General features: G+C 53.8%; 1 protein-coding gene across 2 annotated transcripts in view; it reads left to right on the plus strand.

The window, feature by feature from the left end:
- Positions 1–21,228, plus strand: part of PTPRN2 (protein tyrosine phosphatase receptor type N2) — a 720,648-nt gene extending 699,420 nt beyond the window's left edge. For both annotated transcript variants that reach the window (XM_055335454.1, XM_055335455.1), the window contains exons 22-23: positions 12,485–12,558; positions 19,631–21,228. In XM_055335454.1, the coding sequence (XP_055191429.1) occupies positions 12,485–12,558; positions 19,631–19,702 (146 nt within the window). In that variant the 3' untranslated portion in view covers positions 19,703–21,228. The remainder of the gene's footprint in view (positions 1–12,484; positions 12,559–19,630) is intronic.
- The last annotated feature ends 340 nt before the right edge of the window (positions 21,229–21,568 follow it).

Here is a 21,568-nt window from a genome sequence, read left to right on the forward strand (position 1 = left end):
TGCTGATTATAGAAATGAGATTCAGTACATTTTCGCACAGCTGTTAGCGACTCTCAAGCATTTTCCTTACTGCCCTTTTCTCTGGTTAAAAAGAAGGAGAAAAGTAGGACACATCTCTAGACTGAGGATTTGCATGCTTGAAGATACAAGTGTAGCCCACCACTTTATGCGTGAGGACCAGCACCCTTGACCTACCTAATGCCACCCAAGCAGCCACTGGAGGACCAGGACCAGACCAGCTGTGCAGCCCACACCCTGCTTTGTGTGTGCAGCCGCCCAGGCTGGCCGCTGGGGACAGCAAGACATTGGCTCTGCACCATCAAATCTTATTTTAAGCACCCTAAATTAGCTGAGTGCTGGCAACACGCAAACAAAGAAACCAAAGCAGAAAGACGAATGATCTGATAACTGTTTTCAGTGACGTACTTTGGTTTTAGATCATAACACAACCCTGACCTTTTTAATTACAAGTTTCCTGTCCATTCAATATCTCTGTGTCTGTGTCAAATGGCATCTTTTCCTTGGCAAATTTCCAATTATTGGGAGTTTGGAGCTCTCACAGGAATTTGTATTTCTCCCCCTATACCTGCCGGCCCTTCTGCCTGTTGCACATGTAATCTTTCCCTTCTGTTAAACCAAAATTCCTTCCGAAGGACACAGATCGCCATTCGCCATTCCTGTTTAAGACGACCCCTGTGTTGATGACCAGCAATGTGACACAATAAACCCCGGGTATGCATTTGCATCAGAATGGAACCGGCTCCCCCGCTGGCAGCGGGGTGGACACTGATGCTTTCTCAGTTCTGTGGGGGTCACTTTGGTGTCCTGGATTTTCAGAGGTGCAGGCCGGCTTCACAAGAAGCAGCCGTGCAGAAGAATGTTCTGGCCTGAAGAGCTAGCTGGGGGCGGGGCTGACTTCATTGTCCGAGCCCTAGCCTGCCATTTACTGGCTCCACTGTCACATGGAATGTCAGATTCCACTTCGGGTGTGGGCAGCGTCCAACAATGGAGCGCAGCCGTGTGGAACCAGCCCCAGAAGGCAGGCTCCAGGCTGTAGCTGAGATGGGTCACCCCCATCCTGTTCTTGACCTGCTCCCCTCTGCCCGGGGGGTGTGCAGTGTGAAATCCTCTGACCTAGGGCCTCGGCCAGTCTCAGGAGAGATCAAAGGGCAGGCGGCCCCTCGCCGGCTGAGGTGGGTCTTTCCCAGGCCACCACACTGCGCCACTGCCCAGGGTTTTGTTCTGGCGCCACAGACCCCTCGTTCATCAAATGATCAAAGGCCCAAAGTCTGGGCTCGAAACCTTTCTTCCCATTTCCTTTTCTTAGAAGGAATGAATTGCATGAGGACCAAAGAATGCCTTTCCAAAGCTCTCCTGCACGGACTGCACGGCCGCCGAGCCTCCAGCCCTGCCCCGAAAGCCGAGATCGCTCGCTGGGCCAGCTGCTGCCACAGACGCAAACCCCACTCATTCACACAGGCTCTTGGGGATTAAGGCCTGCATCCTATTTAGAGGCCTCTGAGAGTGAGCGAGGCGTAATCCGGGCTCTTTCTCCGCTGTCTAGTTTATTAGCAAGCAGACAACAATGCAGTCGGAAATCAAAGCCCACGGGCTCATGCTCTCTGCCCAATCCATAAAAGCCTCCTGCGCATTTCTTCCGTTGCCATGAGCGCATTTCTCACTCACAGTTGATATTTTCATGGGCACCGTTTCTGGGAGTGTCCTCGTACGCTCCTCTCTCACGGGAGAACGTGGCTCAAGTGTAGCCGTGATGCTTCTGCAGCCAAGACGTTTTCCAGAGTTGTGCCTTGGAAATCTGTGTCCGTGACATCTCCTCAGCCAGGTTTTTTTTTTTTTCTTTCCATCGCAATTTTTTAAAGGAATGGTAGTGGGTGGGAAGCCGTGTGTGCTGGTTCACAGTGAGGCGGCGGCAGCTAGCTGGCCGTGTCACTCTCAAGGGGGCCACTACAGAAACCCGCCCCCGAGCCTCAGCTGTGTGGCACTGAGGCACTCACAGCCTGAGGCACTCGTGGCCTCCCCGCCTTGGCTGGTATTCAGGAAGGCCCGGAGTGTGCTCACAGAGGCCTGTTCCTTTGTCTGTCAAGGGCCTTGGGCCTGGGGGCCTCACAGTACAGGTATCACCTGCCCCGCCGGTGCACACAGATGTGCCGTGCTGTGACCACGCCGTGGGAACGTGGGCAGCTGTGCATGCCCAGGCAGCCATGTGTCTAGCACTCCAGTAGGCCTCAGCAGCCCGACCTGCTGTCCTGTTCTGTGTCACATGGGGCACCTCAGTCAACAGCTGCTCATGTGAGGGGATGTATAGTCTCCCTCCTGCCCGCTGTGCTGAAAACTCCTGGTGCTGGGACGTCGCGAGTGCCATCACATGGCGTGTGTCCTTTTGGGGCGGGATTGGCTTGCTTAGCATCATGTCCTCAGGCTCACCAGGTCGCCAGTGGCAGGACTTCCTTCCTTTTCAAGGCCAGATCATAGTCTGTCGTGTGGATTTCGTTTACCCATCACCCCCTGACGGACACTCAGGTTGCTTCCAGCCTGCAGCTATCATGTGTGATGTTGCCGCGTGGACGTACAAGTACCCTTGGAGCCTCGGCTTCCACCTCTTCTGGGTACAGGCCCAGCGTGGACTTGCCAAATCATGTGCCAGTTGTATGGTTAACTTTTTGAGGATGTGCCACACCTTTTTCCCCAGCGGCTGCACTGTTTTACATCCCCAACAACAACAACATACAAGGGCTCTAATTGCTCTGCGTCTTTTCCAACATTTACTATTTTCTTGTTTTGGAAGTAGCCATCCTAATGTGTGTGAAGTGGTGTCTTGTTGTGTTTTGGATTTGCATTTTCCTAATGAGTGTGATGCTGAGCATTGTTTCATGTTTGTTGGCTATTTGGATATTTTCTTTGAAGAAATGTCTATTCAAGTCATTTCTCCCTTTTTTTTCCAAGTTTCCCCATTTTTTAATTGGACTGTTTGGTTTTTGTTGTTACTGAGCTATAGAGGTTCTTTATATATTCTGAATATTAATCCCTTACAGATATGTGATTTGCAAATATTTCCTCCCATAGAACAGGGAAATTCTGTGGGAGAAAATATTTTCATTCTCCTAATGATGTCCTTGGTGCACGAAAGCATCTAGTTTTTATGAAGTCCCATTTGTCTATTTTTCCTGTCGTTGCCTGTGCATTTAGTGTCCTATCCAGGAAATCTTTTGCCAAAGTCAATGTCATGAAGATTTTCCCCACGTGGATCACTATACTGTCCACCTGAAACTAATGTAACACTGTATGTTAACAAAGCTGGAATTAAAATTTTAAATACAATAAAATTTAAAAACACAAATAAGGAGACACTGCAGACCCAGGACAGCCTGGAGGCGGTGACTAATAGCTCAAGTCGATAAAAAACGGCCTCCAGCAAAACTCCATTACAAAAGATGGGAAAGAAATAGAGTGGAAAGAGTGAAAAAGTAGAAGCAGCAGAGCCTGAAGAATTTGTGGTGGAAAAAGTGCTGGGACGACGTGTAGTGAATGAGAAGAATTTTATAACCAGGGACAAGCCCATGTTGTTTCTGGGATGCCATCATTTTCGGCGACTTAAGAAATAAATCATTTAGGGGCACCTGGGTGGCTCAGCAGTTGAGCGTCTGCCTTTGGCTCAGGGCATGATGGGGTCCTGGGATGGAGTCCCACATTGGGCTCCCCACAGGGAGCCTGTTTCTCCTTCTGCCTGTTTTCTCCTCTGCCTCTCTCTATGTCTCTCATGAATAAATAAATAAAATATTTTTAAAAATTAAAAGAAAAAAATAGATCAGTTAAACTAAAATTTTTCCTGAAACCCTAACCTTTCAAATTTTGTAATTAACCAATTTAAATATAATGTAAACAGTTTAAATCAAACAATTTAAAAGCAGCCATGTCAACCCATATCCATATTTACAGTCATGTAAGTACAAGTTTATTTGTAAGGTCCCTTAAAGGAGCATTTTATCACCACCAACAACCTCCCCATCTGAAGGACAAACCCAGACAAGTCCTGGTGTATTTTAATTAGGTGAGCAAACTTGGTTACATGGACATTGAAAGCCTCCTTCTGGTGAACCATTCCTTCCCAAGAAGCTGAAAGTCCCTGTGCTGCGTTGACAACAAAGTCACAATTCGTGGACTGCCCAAGGAGTTGCACATGGAAACCCAACCATAATCAGATGGTTAGAAACGTTGGCAGTTTCACCTGCTGGAATAAATGGGCAGACAGACTTCTAGAACCCACGTTCTTGACCTCCATGTTTTTTCATGGCCCCAACTCATTCCTGATATGTGAGCTGTCTTCTCAGTATTTGAGCTACTGGTTCAGCAGAAACCAGGAAAAACAATAACATTGTAGTCAGAATGGTATCAAACTGTATATTGTTTATTGTAAATACTGGCCCACAGGGGGTCAATAAATAGTTTTACATTCAAAATAAACACAGGAATAAATAAAAGCAGTGACATTCACATGCCTGTCAAAGTATCACCGAAACATGTAAAGCAAAAAAGGGCAAGTTTTCTCACCTCCTCGCCTTCATCTGCAGATGGGATGAGTCTTGAGTCTGTAGTGTGCATCACTGTAGACCTTTGTATATGAGCATGTACAACTTTTATTTATTTAGCTTGATTAGCGATGTTTTCCCTAGAGCACTTTGTGACCAATACGGAAAATGCACATGAGAATAATTTTTTAAATTTTTTTATTTTTTTTTTATTTATGATAGTCACAGAGAGAGAGAGAGGCACAGAGACATAGGCAGAGGGAGAAGCAGGCTCCATGCACTGGGACCCGACGTGGGATTCGATCCCTGGTCTCCAGGATCACGCCCTGGGCCAAAGGCAGGCGTCAAACTGCTGCACCACCCAGGGATCCCCGAGAATAATTTTTTAAAACCTGTCCCCAACTTTGTTTCTTATGCATTTACATTATAGTGGTGATGTACAATGGCTCTGACACTTGGATTACCATTTCTCAGGTGCAGACAAGTGGGCTGACCTCCCCCAATGTCACACAGCATCAGGTGACCTCCCTGGGATGTGATGTCACAGCCTGTGTCCTTGATAGCCATGCTGTACTGTTGCCTCTTCCCTGCCAACCAACAAACCCACCCCATTTGTAAAGCCCACAGCAAATTGTCTGGTGTAGGAAACGCGAATCAAACCCACCATGAGCTATCATCTTATACCTGTTAGGGTAGCTGTTACTTTAAAAGAAGGAAGGGAGGGAGGGAGGAAGGGAAAGAAAGAGAAGAAAGGAAGAGAAGAAGAGAAGAAAGAGAAGAGAAGAGAAAGAAAAGAGAAAGAAAGAAAGAAAGAAAGAAAGAAAGAAAGAAAGAAAGAAAGAAAGAAAGAAGAAAAGAAAGGGAGAAGAAAAGAAAGAAAAAGAAAAAATTTCCCTCCACATTTTCTCATAAGAGATGTTAACTTTTTTTTTTTTATGATAGTCACACAGAGAGAGAGAGAGAGAGAGAGAGAGAGAGGCAGAGACATAGGCAGAGGGAGAAGCAGGCTCCATGCACCGGGAGCCCGACGTGGGATTCGATCCCGGGTCTCCAGGATCGCGCCCTGGGCCAAAGGCAGGCGCCAAACCACTGCGCCACCCAGGGATCCCGAGATGTTAACTTTTAATAGCTGGTCAAAATAGGGGTATCTGGGGAGCTCAGTTGGCTAAACCTCTGACTCTTGATTTCAGCTAAAGTCATGATCTCAGGGTCACAGGATCAAGCCCCACATTGGGCTCCACCTTCAGTAGAGAATCTGCTTGGGGTTCTCTCTCCCTCTCCCTCTTTCCCTCCCCCTTCTCTCTCTCAAATAAGTAAATAAATCTTCAAAAAAATATATCAATTAAAGGTAGAAGGTGGAATATTAGCTTTGGGAACCAAGAGAGATGACCAAGCAGAAAGATTAAACAGATTAGCTGAGTATCCTATCCTGCCCGTACACCATGACTCACTCTTATAAGTAATGATATCAAGATGACTTTTTTTAAAAAAGCTTTTAAGCTTTTCCCAGCTTTAGTGAGATATACTTGGAGTAAAACACTGTATAAATTTAAGGTACACCACGTGGTGAATCGACAAATGTGTGTGTTATGAAACGATGGCCAAAGTAAGGCTAGTTAGCACCTCGTCTGCCTCACGTGGTTGTGATTCTGTTTTGCGGTGAGAACGTTCAAGGTCTGCTCCTTCGGTGCCTGTCAAGTATGTAATCGTGCTGTGAGCTATCCAGATACCTTTCCTAACTAATAATAGTTCATGGCTCCTTGAGCTTCTTGAAAGCTGCTGCTCCTCCAGAGATACACTGCGCAGTACGTAGCCATGAACCCCACGTGTCTACTCAAGTGAATTAAAGTTTGGGAATCGGTACCTCCATCGTGCTGGCCACACATCTCGCGCCCGATGCCACACATGACTCGTGGCTGCCACAGAGGGTGACATAGCACCTCTGTCGTCGCAGGGAGCCTCACGGGGCCATGGGGCTCTAGGGAACTGCGCTGAAGGTGGGCATCCCCACGTACCCGCCACCCCGATTTCTCCAGCCCCACAGCAGCAGCCTCTGGACTCATCCCCCAGCTGGGTTCTGACCTCATCTGTTCTCCACACAGCATCCACATGGCATCTACTTGGCGTCTGAAAGAGCAAGCCCTCAGAACCCTTGCTGACTCTCGCATCTCACCACTGCGGCCTCTGACTGTGGAGCTCGGGGCCTTTGCACATACTGCTCCATGGCTCCCCAGCTTCTTTCTCCTCTCATGGATCCTGCTCTGCCTCATGGCCACGGTCGCCATGCCACGGTGACCCTCTTACGGCAAAGCCACGGAAGTGTTGTTTCAGCCTGGCATTTATTGAACACCTTGCCAGGGTTGGTGTCAGGGAAGGGATGGTGAACAAGGCAGGACAACCCTGTCATCCTCCCTGAGGTTCTCCCCTATGGGGAGAAACAGACGGAGCCCAAAACTGCGGTCTGCAGGGCTGTGAGCACCAGGAGTACCCTCACCTGGGTTGCAGGGCCCTGGGAGGTACCTCACTCCCCACCCGGGGCAGAGCCTTGAGCAGGGCTGTGGACTCCTGTCTTCGGAGCAGAATGGGACATGAGGCTCCTGCGTTCCAACACCTTGTAAACTGAGGCAACAGAGCTCAGACGTTTGGTGATGGGCCAGAGGGCCCCCCTGCCGACCAGGTCAACATAGATCCCTGGTCTTTCTGCAAATGGCAGAGCCGAGGTCGAGGCACTAGAGGGCAGCCAGAGCCCCAGTCAGCACTGCAGAAACTCAGGCAACAGGAGTGGTCGTGAACGCAGGAGCAGGGGAGGGGCCCGAGGACCCTGCACAGGGCCCAGGGTGAAAGGACACCCAACCTGGGTCAGTCTGGAGCCACCAGGGAAGCAACAGTGCAGGCAGGGTCTGGCAGAGCTGGGGTGTGCAGTCTTCCGTCATCTGCTGTCGCCACATGTTCAGCGCTTCCCACACCAAGCTGCCAGCACACGGGTCAGACAGGGTCAGAGGCGGCCCTGGAGCTGGGACCTGGCCAGACTGGGCAGGGGAGAGAACGAGACACCACCGGCCTGGTACTCCCAAGATCCTACAGTGGCTTCTAAATGGTCTCTGGCCCAGGGGCCGGGCAGCATGGACGAGCAGCGCGGGGCTGGGTGGACAGCTCAGGGCACAGACCTGCCAGTGGGTAGATGCAGGGCCCGCTCCCCCAGCCCTCCTGGGTCAGGTCTGCTCCTGGGGTCGCCCGCAGTCCCCTGCCCAGGCCGGCCCATCCATGGGGGCACGTGAGAAAGCACAGACCAGCTCAGCCTAGCCTCACTCAGTTGGTGTTTAGGCCCAGCCCTTCTGGGGACCATGGGCAGCAGCAGCCAATCCACCTGTCCCCACCATCCCTGTAGGCATCACCACCTGTCTGTCCTGCCGGCCCCACGGGCACCTACAGAGCCTGCACACACGCCCGCTGGCGCTGCGGCCCGCCCTCTGCGGGGCCTGGGTGTCTGCCCCCCGCCAGGAACCTCTCCCTGGAGACCCCAGTGGCCCCAGGGAGGCTGCCTGCGCCCGGCCCTTCAGGGAGCTCATGCTCACTTCCTCCCCACACAGCCAGGGCGTGTCCCGTCCTGGTGGCAGGGAGTCCCCAGCACAGCTGTCTGGGTTGTTGGGCAGTGGCAGCACGAATGCTGTGCTCAGTAGGATCCTGAGGCTTCTCACGGGAAAGGGCGCTGTCTGGCTGGGCTGCAGTACTGGGGACAGTGCTCTATCCCACTGAATTAGCGACTCTTTCTAAGGGCCTCCCCCCAGTCCCCTGGGCTGACCTAGGAAGGACACACCCCATAAGTGCTAACAGTCCGGCACTGTCCTGACGACCTCCAGGCTCTCTCCCGAGGGGTGAAGGATCTGATCTCCTTCCTGAGGCTGCAAGGAGTCAGAAGAGGGCCCAGTGCTTCACCGTTGGCACCCCGCCCCCCCCCAGGCCGTGGCTCTGAGACACCCCCCCCCCCCCGTGGCCACAGCTCTGAGTCAGAGGTAGCCCTGAGACCAGAGCGGGGATGGGCCGGGGACCCTGTGGCGCCGTTCTGGAGTGTCCCCACCACTCACAACCGACCGCTGACTGACTTAGTATCACAATCCTAGCAAGCAGGGGACTGTGAGCCATCCATGCCAACAACATCGCTTCCCAGAATTTAATTCTGGACGTTTCTAAGCGTCGGTTTGACTTTCCTGAGTGTCCGACTCTGGCTCTGCTCTAGCCACCCTGGCTGGCTGGACGTTACCCTCCTGGTCCCGGGACAGCCCGTCAGACGTCCCCTCCTCTCCCACCCTTCCCCTCTCAGGTGCTGGTCCAGAGGGCATTACTCATAGCATTTCATCCAAGGGGCGGGTTGGGGCGGCCACCCAGGAGGGAGGGCGCGTGTCCCCAGCCCTCTCCTGTGGCTTCCAGCAGGGACGTTCCACAGGGTCCCAGCACACAGAGCAGCCCTCAGGATACAAGAGCTGCTGGAAGAGGTTTTAACAGCTCCAAGGAGGGGCACCAGGGGGCTCAGTCAGTGGAGCCTCTGCCCTCCTCGGCTCAGGTCATGATCCTGGGGTCCTGGGATGGAGCCCCATGTCTGGCTCCCTGCTCAGTGCAGAGTCTGCTTCTCCTTCTCCCTCTGCCTCTGCCCACCCCCTACTGATGCTCTCTCTCTTCTCTCTCTCTCTCAAATAACCTTTAAAAAAAAAAAAAAACAGCTTCCAGGACTAAAAAAAAGTGCCCTAAACTGCCTTAAAATGAGAGAGGTTTTATCAGAGTCTGGATCCCACACTAAACCCTCAAGACTTCTTTCCGGAAGGACTAGGCCTCGGTCTCTGCCTGCTGCACCAGGGTCCACCCCACACCAGAGGCTCCAGGATCTACAACTCCGGCCATAGGAGGGAGCAGCCGTGGGCGTGCCTGGAAGCCAGTGTAGACAGTAAATGAGCAGATTCTCCCTCGGGAGAGCCCAATCTCGGAATCCGAGAGCTCCTGACATGCTATGGGTGCTGAGAATTCTTTTTTTTTTTTTTATTCATACTCTTACACACAGAGAGAGGCAGAGACACAGACGGAGGGAGAAGCAGGCTCCACGCAGGAAGCCCGACGCAGGACTCAATCCCAGGACCCCGGGGTCACGCCCTGAGCCAAAGGCAGACGCTCAACCACTGAGCCTCCAAAGGGCCCGGTGCTGAGAATTCTGACTAACAGCTGGTGTGGCACCACGTGAGACCCTGCAAGGAGCCTCAGGCTGGGGAAGAGGAGCACCTGAGCCCCATCACCAGACCACGGGTGGGGGACAGTCCCACAGAGCCCACACTCGGGGCCTCCGCCCAATGGCCCCCAGGGTGCTTCTGACCAGACTGGCTAGAGAGAGGCAGCGCCGAGTGTGGGGTGTTGCAAACCATCTCCCTACCCCCTCCATGTAGGCTTTAACCTTCCTACTGCAAGCCCGTTCCTGGAAGAGGCCAAGTCCTGTGTGCCGTTGCCCCCGAAATGTGCATGTGGCCCCAGATGCCCGGCCTACTCCGGAAGCAGCAGAGCCTCAGTCCTTGGCCGCGGTGGGGGACTCCACACCCCATGACCCCTGGACCCGCTGGCCCGGTGCCCCATCATCCCCATCTCCCCACTGGGCAGTGGGGCAAACTCACCCTTTGTTTCAGGCTCTCTCAGGGGCCCAGGTTCCCTTTATTTCTATTTACTGTTTTCAATCCATCATTGAACTTTATTTTTCTTATTTAAATTTCAGTGACCACACAGAACAGTGTTGGCTCCAGGGGCAGAAATCAGGGATTTGTCACAGTGCTCCTCTGACAGGTGCCTCATGCGTGCCCATTCCCCATGCAGCCTAGCCCAGCCACCTCCTCCAGCCGCCCGCCGGGTGTTCTCTGTCTCACGACTCTCTTCCCGCTCTCCTTTTTCTTCCCCTTCCCCTGTGTTCATCTGCTTTTGACAAAACACTGTTAAAACGTCCATACTACCCAAAGCAACCTGCACATTTAACGCAATCCCTATCGGCGTACCACCAGCTTCGTTCACAGGGCAGGAATGATCCTAAAGTGCGTACAGGACCAGAGCCGACCCTGAACAGCCGAGCAGGAGGCATCACGAACTGGACTCCAAGGTCTATTACGAAGTGGCTGTGATCATCAAGACAGTGTGGTCCTGGCACAAAAACACGCAGAGCAACGGAACAGAACAGGGGAGACGTGGGCTCCCTTTAAAACAAGATTAAATGTGTTGAGGCCTTGCTGTCAGCTTCCCAGGACTTGAGTCCTGTCTTTTCCTGGAATGAGTTTCTCCGGGGACCCCACCTGCCCAGCTCCCTGAGGATCCATCTGGCTGCTCCAGGGAGAGCTTTCTCCTCCTCCCTGCGAAGGCCCTGATGTAACACGGGGGAAATGTGTAACGCTCCTGCGCCCATAGGGTGCATTCCTTACCTGGAAGGTTCCTGTAAGGCCACCATAATGGCTGGGAGCTCACGAGGGGCTGAGCACCATCCCCACAGCCTCAGGAGGGGCAGGTGCTCCATCCTGTCTGCTCAAGGACGGGGACTAGGGATTGACACGGATGCAGGAGGCCATTCCGCCATCCCTCCGCCCCCGGGGGGACACGTTGCCAGAGACAACTGTTCCCTATGTGCTGGTACCTGTGGTTCAGCCTTGTCTCTTCCCACCACCTCCCCTGCCCACCTTTGTCCCTCTCTACCTGTCTCACCTGCTGCGCCCGGAACACATCACTGGCAGCTCAGGCGCCACCCGAATACGCCACTGAACCGCAGGACTTTCAAACTTATGACAACCTTGGAAATCTTCACATTAATCTCCTGGCTCTGTGCCAAGGCAGCGATGCACTCAGATCGTGCAGACGAGCAGGGCCCCTTCCGCCTGGAGCAGCCTGGCTGCCGATGATGGCAGCCACCTGCTCTGGTGACCAGGGACACACCGTCCTCCCTAGACAAGCAGGAGCAGGGGCAGCTCCACCCTGCTGTGAGTTGAGATGATGCGCAGAACGTGGCACCTTGTGTGGCACGTGGGTCCTCGTCTACCTCGGAGGCAGCCACCCACTCCCACATTTTGCATTTTCGTACTGGTGGATGTGTCTCAACTCTTTGTCTCCTAGAAATAGAAAAACAACACATGTTGAATTAATGAAAAGGTCAAAATTTCAAACCCAAATAGTATTATTTCTGTGAAGCTCAGATCCCCTGTTGTGAGACGATGCTCTGTGGAGAAAGGTCTGTCAGTGACGCTCGGCCAGTGAACGCATCCAAGGGCATCATTACCTTTCCTTAGCGTTTGAAACCCTCATTGGATGCCTCATCTTTAAAGGCCAATGTAATACAACATTTATTAGTCTAATTTCTCATGACTCGAAAATTTTTTTTAAATCCTGTGCAGTTAAAATTAAAGCTTATATGCTTCCTATTTCAAAAACATTCTTGGAAACACCACCACAAGGGGATCCCTGGGTGGCTCAGTGGTTTAGCGCCTGCCTTCAGCCCAGGGCATGATCCTGGAGTCCCAGAATCGAGTCCTGCATCGGGCTCCCTGCATGGAGCCTGCTTCTCCCTCTGTCTGTGTCTCTGCCTCTCTCTCTCTCGCTCTGTGTCTCTCATGAATAAATAAATAAAATCTTTAAAAGAAAAAAAAGAAAACGCCACCAAAAAAAAAAAAAGAAGAAGAACAGTAAGTTGTAGCTTCTAATGGTGATGAGCATGGTCAGTAACCTAGATGGGGCCCTGACAGCAACATCTCAGGCCACGCTCCTGAACCGATGCACGCGGGAACTGCTGCCTGTCAGGCCTGCTGAGGGAGGAGTGTAGTCACCTCGACTTGGCCTCTTAGCCCAAAGCGAGCCCGGCTACAGGAGTGGGACAGCCTAGAGCGGTCACCTTGTGTCTGAGCTCACCACCATCTGTGTGTTGTCTGTTGCAGGCGCTAAGGAGATTGATATCGCCGCGACCCTGGAGCACTTGAGAGACCAGAGGCCAGGCATGGTCCAGACCAAGGTACTGTCCACCAGTCCTCGGGGGCCGTGGGGCCGTCAGGGGCGGCCAGTCCTCAGGGACTATGGGGTCACCAGGGGCAGCCAGTCCTCGGGGGCCGTGGGGGCATCAGGGGCATCTCTCTGAGGTTGCTTCCGAGCAAGGCAAGAGAAGGGGACAGGGGACTCCCACACGCTGGTCCCAGGCAGGACACAAGGGCCCCTCCTGGGAGGGAGACCAGTGATTCCAGCAACCACCCTCATTTCATCACAAACAGACACAGTAGAATCTTCACCCTGTGGAGCCTTCCCCCCACCAGATCTGGGAGGGGTGAGAGCATCACATCTTTATAAAAAGAGGTTGGTGATCGGGGCACCTGGATGGTGCAGTCGGGTAAGTGTCTGACTCCTGGTCTTGGCTCAGGTCAGCATCTCAGGGTCGTGGGATCGAGCCACACTGGGCTCTGTGCTGAATGTGGGGTCTGCTTGGAATTCTCTCTCCCTTTGCCCCTCCTCCCCTACATGCACTCACTCTCTTGCTCTCTCTCTCTCTCTCTCTCTAAAATAAATAAATCCCAAAAAAAAAAAAAAAGAGGTCAGCGATAAACCCCAGCACCTTGTCGTGGAATGTTCTAGATTCACTCATCATCCCACCAGCCTCCCCCACCTCTGGCCCTCGGAACCACAGCTCTGCTGTGTGGTCATCAGAGGTCCCCGCGGGGTCCTCAGGGCCTCCAATGCCTCAAAGTAGCTGGTCTGTATACTTAATGAAAAGGACTTATGTGCAACAAAAGTAAACACAAGATTGCGGGGTGGCTTTGGGTTACGCAGAGCTAGCAGCAAGGGTGGCATGATGTTCCTCCAGCGTTCAGAAGATCCCGCATCCACGTCTGTTCCCTGAAAGGGCTTAGCCATAAGATACCAGAGTCTTGTCTTCCTCAGGGTACTCCTGACGCCTGGTGCTGCTAACACCTGCACAGAAGACCAAAGTCAGTAGCAGAAGCCCTCGCCGAACCGCTACTTCCTGCCTAAGGGGACTTGAAGCCTTAAACAAGCGCTCCGGAAAGAGGAGCTGGCCTCAGGGCCCGAGGATGGGCTTTGGCCTGGTTATCCTGCCCCCGGGGTCTCACTGTTCCCCCCCGGAGCATACCAGAGGCCCCCAAGTCCCTCCCCTCTGTCTAAATCAGACATAACCCGGTCTGAGCTGGGTGGGAGAGGAGACAGCCAAATCCACACATTCTGCTGAGAACAACGAAGCCACGCACCTCATAGGGCTACGCTGCGCATTTTGAACTGGAACCATAGCTCACGGGGCCTTCCCCAGCACCATGTGCCCGCCCCATCCCCCCCCTCACAGGTTGTTATGAGAATCGCATGTGATTAGCCTGAAGACTTTATCGATGGTGATACACTTTGTTTTCTTAGGGTTTGTTTTTTAATTTGCAATTTTGTAATTATTTTAGACCTGCAAAACACTTGCAGAAATAATCCGCGTCATTGGCAGACGCCCTCTGTAGGCTCCCCCTGCCAGCGTCACCACAGGAGATGGAGGCCAGGAAGCCATCATCAGTATGAGCTACTGACTCAGGCATCGGCCATGTCCCAGCTCACCCGTGTCTCCAGTGAGCCCTTGCTGGACAGGACCGCCCCCCCATGCATTCCGTGGTCATGTTCTGCCCCCCAATGCATCTCCCTAGTGGGACGGCTCGGTGGCCTCAAGAGGTCTTGGAGAGCTGGGCAGGCATGGCTTGGGGTTGGTAGACTGCCCTGCTTGGGTTTATCTGACGTTCTTGTGATCATTCCAGTTGTTCCTGTTGGGCAGGAACATCCCAGAAGGTCGCACATGACCCTGTTTTCTCTCCTTGGATTGCTCGGCTCAGGAGGCATCCACCCAGTTACTCCTCTTGGTAATGGGCAGTGTCCTGCAGGAGAAGCTTGGCACCGCTCATGTCTCTCTGCTGTCCCGCTGTCTGACTCTGGTGACTCTGCAGGTGTCTCTGCAGGTGACTCTGCCTCAGTGACAACCTTTGGGTCTTGTGCTCACGGAGGGTCTACCCTGTACACGGACCAGTTGGCGGAGGCCCCGTGGGGTCCAGCACGGCAGGGTCTGGTCACCACCCCTGAAGGACTGGCCGCACCTGGTGGCTGAGATGGTGGTGGGAGAGCAGCGCCACCTGTCAGCAGGGGTGAACCACAGATCCTGCATCTGCCTGGATCCTGGTGCTGCCTGGGACTGTTTCCTGCTCTACTGACAACCTGCAGAAAACCTCAGGTGCCTCACCTCGTGCTCCCCGCCCCGGGGTGCGCCTCCAGCAGGCCTCCTACACCCCGGCCAGTGCAAGGATGCCCCAAACACACTCCGGGGTGGGCCTAGCAAACTACAGGGACGGTGCCTGACTCAGCACAAAAGCCATTCGGGCCTCTGGTCTGCGTCCAGTTTGATAAAACGGGCCCTGGTGCCCGGGGGGGGGGGGCCGCCAGGCCCTGCTGGGAAGGAAGATAAAGCTGTAGTCGTGACCACTGTGTGTCACAGAGCTGCTCAGGTTAGTGACTGACTGAGTGAATGACCAAACATTTGCGCTATAGCACCTTGGGCCAGATTACTTAGCTGTCGCTTGTCGCCCAGACAACAGAGCACCTGCCTCCCCAGCCTCCCTGCAGGAACCCACCCTCTCACTACGGGTAGGGGTTTAAAAGTTGTCCTACCGTGTGTGTGTAGAGGTAGTTCCCGAGATTTTCACATCAAAGCTGACATCCCATCCTAGTTTATGACAGCTTCACCCAACATGACTCCAGGACACCGAACTTTCCCTAAGGTTCAACTTAACAAAAGGAGAATTTCTGTGGGAAACGATAGTGCCGCACGGCCCAAACACTCTTCCATAGAAGCCAAGAGAAGGTCTCCCGTGGGCTGTTCATCCAAAACGGTGGTCAGGTTGCCCCACATGAAGGACAGATGGACCAGGACCCAGCGGAGCCCTGACCCCGGCACACAGCCTGACTGCACAGCCTCATCCGTATGTTCAGAGAAGCCACCAACAGCTGCTTTTCCCCCTGGACACAAACCCTTGGCCGAACAAAACATGGACATATCACACGTGTCTACCTGAGGACAGGCACGGAAGACACGGCCCTAGCCACGCAGCTGGCATCTGTCACGGGGATGAGACTCCAGCAGAAGGATGTGTCCCCCGGTCCCCATCGCCATGCATTTGTCAGCCTTGAGCATCCGTTGTCCACCGCCTGTGTCAGGGGACAGGCTCCCCCGACCCCCTGCAGGGCATCTCGGGAGAGGTGCCTCCTTAATCAAGGCCTGAACGCTCTCCATAACAACATTCCCTCTTTTACGTTGGTCACTCTTAAAAATGAAAGCTCATTGACCTGTGTGTCCCCAGGAAGCGGTGATGTCTGGTTGGCTGGGGTGGGGGGGATGCGCACGATGTATACAGGCAATGTCCATGCCCCCTGCACCTCCCTGGCTTGTTTCTGCATTTGGATTTCACCCTGTCCATGTTCCACTCCACAAGCACGTCTCCCTAAGGCTGGACTCACCTTCCTGGAGACAGGGCACCGTCCCACATGTGTTCACACCTCCCCATAGTCTGGAGCGGCAAGTACTGATGGAAATGAGTGTAATCCGGTGCAGAGCCCTTGGCCCCACCCCTCGCCCGCTCCATCACAACCCACCTCATCACTTTGAGATCATTCCCCTCCATCCCTCCTTGTGTCTGTCTCCCCTGTGCACCTACGTGTACATGTAGACGTACATATGCACACATACATGCATGCATACATACATGGATCCAGGTGTATAGACATACACGTGTGTGCACTTGTGCATATATGTGTGCATTCACATGTGCGCACCTGCATGTATGCACACACAGTCCTGCATTTGTGTGCACGTACATACACGTGTGCACACACTCATGCATGCACAGATGTGTGCATACATGCAGGTGTGCACATGCATACAGTTGTGCATCGTGTGTGTAATGCACATACACATGTGCACATGCGTGCAGTCATGTACATGCACACGTGTACATATACGCACTCATGTGTGCACATGTGCACATGTATGTACTCATGCTTACACACGTGCACACCCATGCACATGTGCACATGCGTGCACCCTATCCCTGGCCTGCTGTGCTAACACATGTCAAGGACGGAGCCAGGACTGGTCCCTGTGGAGGACGGCTGCCCCCGGGGAACAGAGGGCATGCTGTCTGGACCGACCTTATGGGAGAGGCAGGAAGTCCTGCCCCTGAGGGGTCGTTGGCCCTCCATGGAAGGCAACAGCCACTCGCTCTGGCTCCCCTTGAAATTGGGAACGATAAAAGTACTGTGGGTCCAGCCAGCCCTTTGTGCGAGCCATGAGGATCCAAACAGGAATCTGAGTGTAACTCTATATGCAAACACACACACACGCAGCCTGCCACCCCCAACACCTCCAATGACCCTCGCAGCCACCACCACAAAAGCACGTCAGGTGCGGCGTCTGCCCAGCCTTTCTTCGAGGCCCACCCAGACAACTGAGGGGCCAGCTCAGATCTGTCAGCGGAGGTGGTGCCACTGAAAGTGGGGGTGCCCGGTCTCCACCTGTGACCAGTGAGGCACTGGCACCACCACACCTCGGAACTACCACTCATGGAAATGTCTCGAGGCAGGAGCAGGGTGGCTGATGAGCCCTGACTCATCACCGACCGGCCCTGAGGAGCACCACATGCCTCTACAGCAGGCCTTTGTCACAAAATCCGCCAACAGCCGATGCACCCAGAGCCGCCCCCTGTGGCAGGACCCAGTGCCATGAAACCTGTGCATCCCAGAGGCCTATCCACTCCAGGGGACACACGATCAATACTGTAACAATTTAAGCCACGCCTCCTGTCATGTGTCACACATCCTGCGAACACACAGTGTCTGGATGATTATGATCAAGGCACAGGTGCAAGTCTGCCATCTGCTTTTGCCACTTGACCTTGTGGCACACACATTGCCTCCCTGCCTCCCCACCAGGTACTCTTGACAGCTGCATAGGATTCCAAGTGTGTGAATGCACATCTGTCTTCATGCTTGCCCACTTTCCCATAAACGTTGTCTTGGGATGGACTTCCGGTGTGTCTCAAGCTGGAAGCAGGCATATGACATATGACATGAGAGTTCCAGGGGGTCTCTTCATTTTTTTCACATTTCAAGTCATCACAAAGCCTTGGTCCACCCATTGGCAAGCAAGTGTTTTGGGAAGAAATGGTCTGGTGTGGCTGTTCACACATAACAAACCCGGATCCTCCAAAGGACACATCCCCTTGAACGAGCTGTTAGCTGGAGAGACGGTGGGGCATCTCTCTGAGGTTGCTTCCAAGCAAGGCAAGAGAAGGGGACAGAGGTCTCCCACACGCAGGTGCCAGGCAGGACACAAGGGCCCCTCCCAGGAGGGAGACCAGTGATTCCAGCAACCAACCACATTTCAGCACAAACAGACACAGTAGTCTTCAGCCTGTGGAGCCTTCCCCCCACCAGATCTGGGAGGGGCAAGAATATTCCGCTTTTGTGGGGTGAGCTGTGCACCAAGGCCCAGAGCATCAAAGAGTGATTGCAGGATCCCGGTGACACGCCGGGGCCATGGTGTGCGCAGTGTCCTCGCGTCCTCTTCTCATGCACATCTGCACAGTGTGAGCGCAGGGGCAGCCCCGAGGACCCTTCCCTCCTGGCCTTGGGCTCCACCCCTCGCAGCAAACCAAGGCGGCTGCCTCCCCCAAATGACACACACTGGTAGCTCTGGACATTTCTCCCCACAAAGGGGCCGGTGGTACGGGTGGGCGCTGTGGCTGGTCCTCTACCCCCCTCAGTGACCCCAGCCCCTGGTAGAGGCACTGTATTAGTCCATGCAGGTCATCACTTCAATGCCAGTGCAAGGAGCATGCCAGAGGACACAGCCTGTTGTCCCAGAGTGAGCACTGAATTACCCCACCGTTCTATTGTTTCTGCTACTTACTGGGTATCCACAGTGGACTTTGGTCATGATTTTTGGATCTGGAGCTACTCTGCCACTTGAATTGTCAAGTATTAAGCCATCAGTGGGGCTTTCCTTGCCCAGAAACTCCCAATCGATGATGGTGGCCATCATTTGCCAGTCCTGGGCTTCGCTGGTATGATTGAGATGTGCCCACAGCCCACCTGGAGTTTCTCAAGCAGCGTCGGGGGTGTCATGTGGCAAGTGTGTGCAGGCGAATGGTCTGTGACCCTCCCGTGGCTGAGGCCTCTGCTCCCAGAGGACAGAACAGTCCTGACACCGCCCTCATGTCTACCTCCTGGTCTTGCAGGGTTTGGCCTGAGGCAGCTGCCCTGTCCAGCGTGTGGCTAGGAGCACGCATGTGCACACGCACGTCTAAGGCTGGCCACGCCGCGGGTGAGGTGGGGTCTCCTGGCAGATGGAACAGGACGGGGCTGATGCCCGTGACAGCGAGGACACTACCCTGCTCCCTTTCCGAGGGGCGGCGGCATGGCGGGTTCCACGGCGGGTCTGCACGCAGCTGGAGGGGAGGCTGGAGCTCAGAGCGCCAATGTGGCATCTGCCCCAGGCCTGCGCTCCACCGTGGTCATTGTCACCGCGCAGTCAAAGGGTGCCAGGTGGGGGCTCCTGCTTGCTGGGGCCTCGGCAGCTCCTCCCGGTAATGAAAGATGAGCCTTTCCCACGTGACGAATTCTAATGGCCATCAACATGGGGTATTTTTTTTAAAGATTTTATTTATTTATTTATTCATGAGAGACATAGAGACACAGGCAGAGGAAGAAGCAGGCTCCGTGCAGGGAGCCCGATGTGGGACTCGATCCCAGGATCCTGGGATCACTCCCTGAGCTGAAGGGAGACACTCAATCACTGAGCCCCCCCAGACGTCCAACCCGGGAGGGGCCTTATCTTGCAAACCACTGCCCTCTCCTTTCTGTGGAGATACATGACCTATGTTGTTTTTGTTGTTTTTTGTTTTTCTGAACTATTTCTTTCTGCAGAATAACACAGCAGAGCTAAAGGGCGGAGCTGAGAGGAAAGTGGCTCCACTCACCTCTTCTTCCCTTTCTTGTCCCTCCAGGAGCAGTTTGAGTTTGCACTGACGGCCGTGGCGGAGGAGGTGAACGCCATCCTCCGGGCCCTCCCACAGTGAGCGTCCACCTCCACCACTGGCCAGGAGGACCCCACACCCCTGGCCGTGTCCTCGGTGCCCCTGCCTCATCGCCATCACCGTCAATGCAGTCTACCGGGTACAATGTGCATCTGTGTTCAACCAAATCATAATTGGGAGAGGTTTGTGGGATCGTCCAATCACAGGGACAGTCACTTTTTCTGTGTTCGCTTCCTTGAAAGAAAAATTACTTTTCCTTAAAGCACATACTCACCTTCTCAATTGCAAACTGTGTCGTAGCAACGACGCAGTCCAATGTGCCCTGGACTGTCTCCAGGGAGCGCTGAAGGTTGGGTCAGCTGTGCAGGGAGGGGACCCAGGGAAAGCTGGCCAGGCACCACCTGAAGGCCGAGGGCACCGCAAAGATGTGGCACTTGTCTTTAGGACGACTTATCACTGGGAGGAACCCCTGGCTTATTCAGGAGCTAGAGCAACAGACTGTTAACTGCTCTGCTGCTCTGGGATATATAATAATAAAACCGTCACTGCCCCCCCCGTGCTCCCCACGCTCCCCGACGCCCACTCCCGGCACTGTTGACACCCACCCCGGGATGGGCAGGGGCCCCAGGGCACCGCCTCGCAGGCCAGCCACCCCAAGTGAGGCCTCACATAGGCAGCCAGTCTAGAGACACACTTATAACTTTAAAATATGGGTTTCCACATTGCAAAAGCAGATGCAGCCAACAAACTCTTTCCTTGGGGGTAAGTAACCAGAATCAGGGGAGCCGGTCTGGCAGGTCAGAAGCTCCAGGGCCCCCGAGGAGCATGAGGAACCCCCGCCCCCATCAGGCACCTCTGCTGCCCTCCCAGGGTGTGTCCTGGGCCCTGTGGCTTCCAGAGCAGACCCTGGGTACCCCATTCCCAGGAGGAGACGCAGGGTGACATGTATTTTTCTGCTTTGCTGGGTGTGACATCATAGCACCAGGGAGAAAAGTGGAGATGGCAGTGCCGGCCCCAGGCTTCCTAGGTGACCCAGTCACCTAGGTCAGGCACTTGTGCAACTCGCACAGACACGAGTATCTAGGGGTGATTCCGATTTGCCCCCCACCCCCCAGAGACGGAGGAACTCATTTCCCTGGGATCGGGACGACAGTTTCCAAGAAGGCGTGCAGATAGCTCCGAATGCTGCAGCTTCCATTTTAGGAGTGGTTATGAGCACATCCCGGTCCCTTTCCATGTCCTGCTTCCTGCGCACATTCTCTCCACCCTAAATAGATTCTACGTCCCAAAAACCAGTAGCCTTGGGAGAGCGGCCTGTGCCTGGGGAGGAAGATGCCAAAATACTGTTTGTGTCTCTAAGTGGTACCGTCATGTCATCTGCTCTATAGATCTATAGTTTTTGCCAGAGTTGTTTCTCCCTATCCGGAATCTAAATAATGAATAGAAACTAATTTATCTGAGTATAGGAATCATATACCTACTTGTAATTTCTAACTCCTTATGTTTCGAGAGAGATCCTCCAGCGTGAGATATATGAATATATTTAATTGTGTCAGATTAAACTTTTGATTTCACACTTGAGTGGTCTTCATTTGGGGAGTACAGAGCAACTCTCCCTGCCCATCCTTTGCCCCCAGATGTTGGGGAGCAAGTACAGGCCTGAGAATATTCCGCTTTTGTGGGGTGAGCTGTGCACCAAGGACCAGAGCATCAAAGAGTGATTGCAGGATCCCGGTGACACGCCAGGGCCGTGGTGTGCACAGTGTCCTCGCGTCCTCTTCTCATGAACATCTGCGCAGTGTGAGCGCGGGGGCAGCCCCCGAAGACCCTTCCCTCCCGGCCTCGGGCTCCACCCCTCACAGCAAACCAAGGCGGCTGCCTCTCCCAAAGGACACACACTGGTAGCTC

This window comes from Nyctereutes procyonoides, unplaced genomic scaffold (genome assembly GCF_905146905.1).
Source record: "Nyctereutes procyonoides isolate TBG_1078 unplaced genomic scaffold, NYPRO_anot_genome, whole genome shotgun sequence".
NCBI classification, from domain to species: Eukaryota; Metazoa; Chordata; class Mammalia; order Carnivora; family Canidae; genus Nyctereutes; species Nyctereutes procyonoides.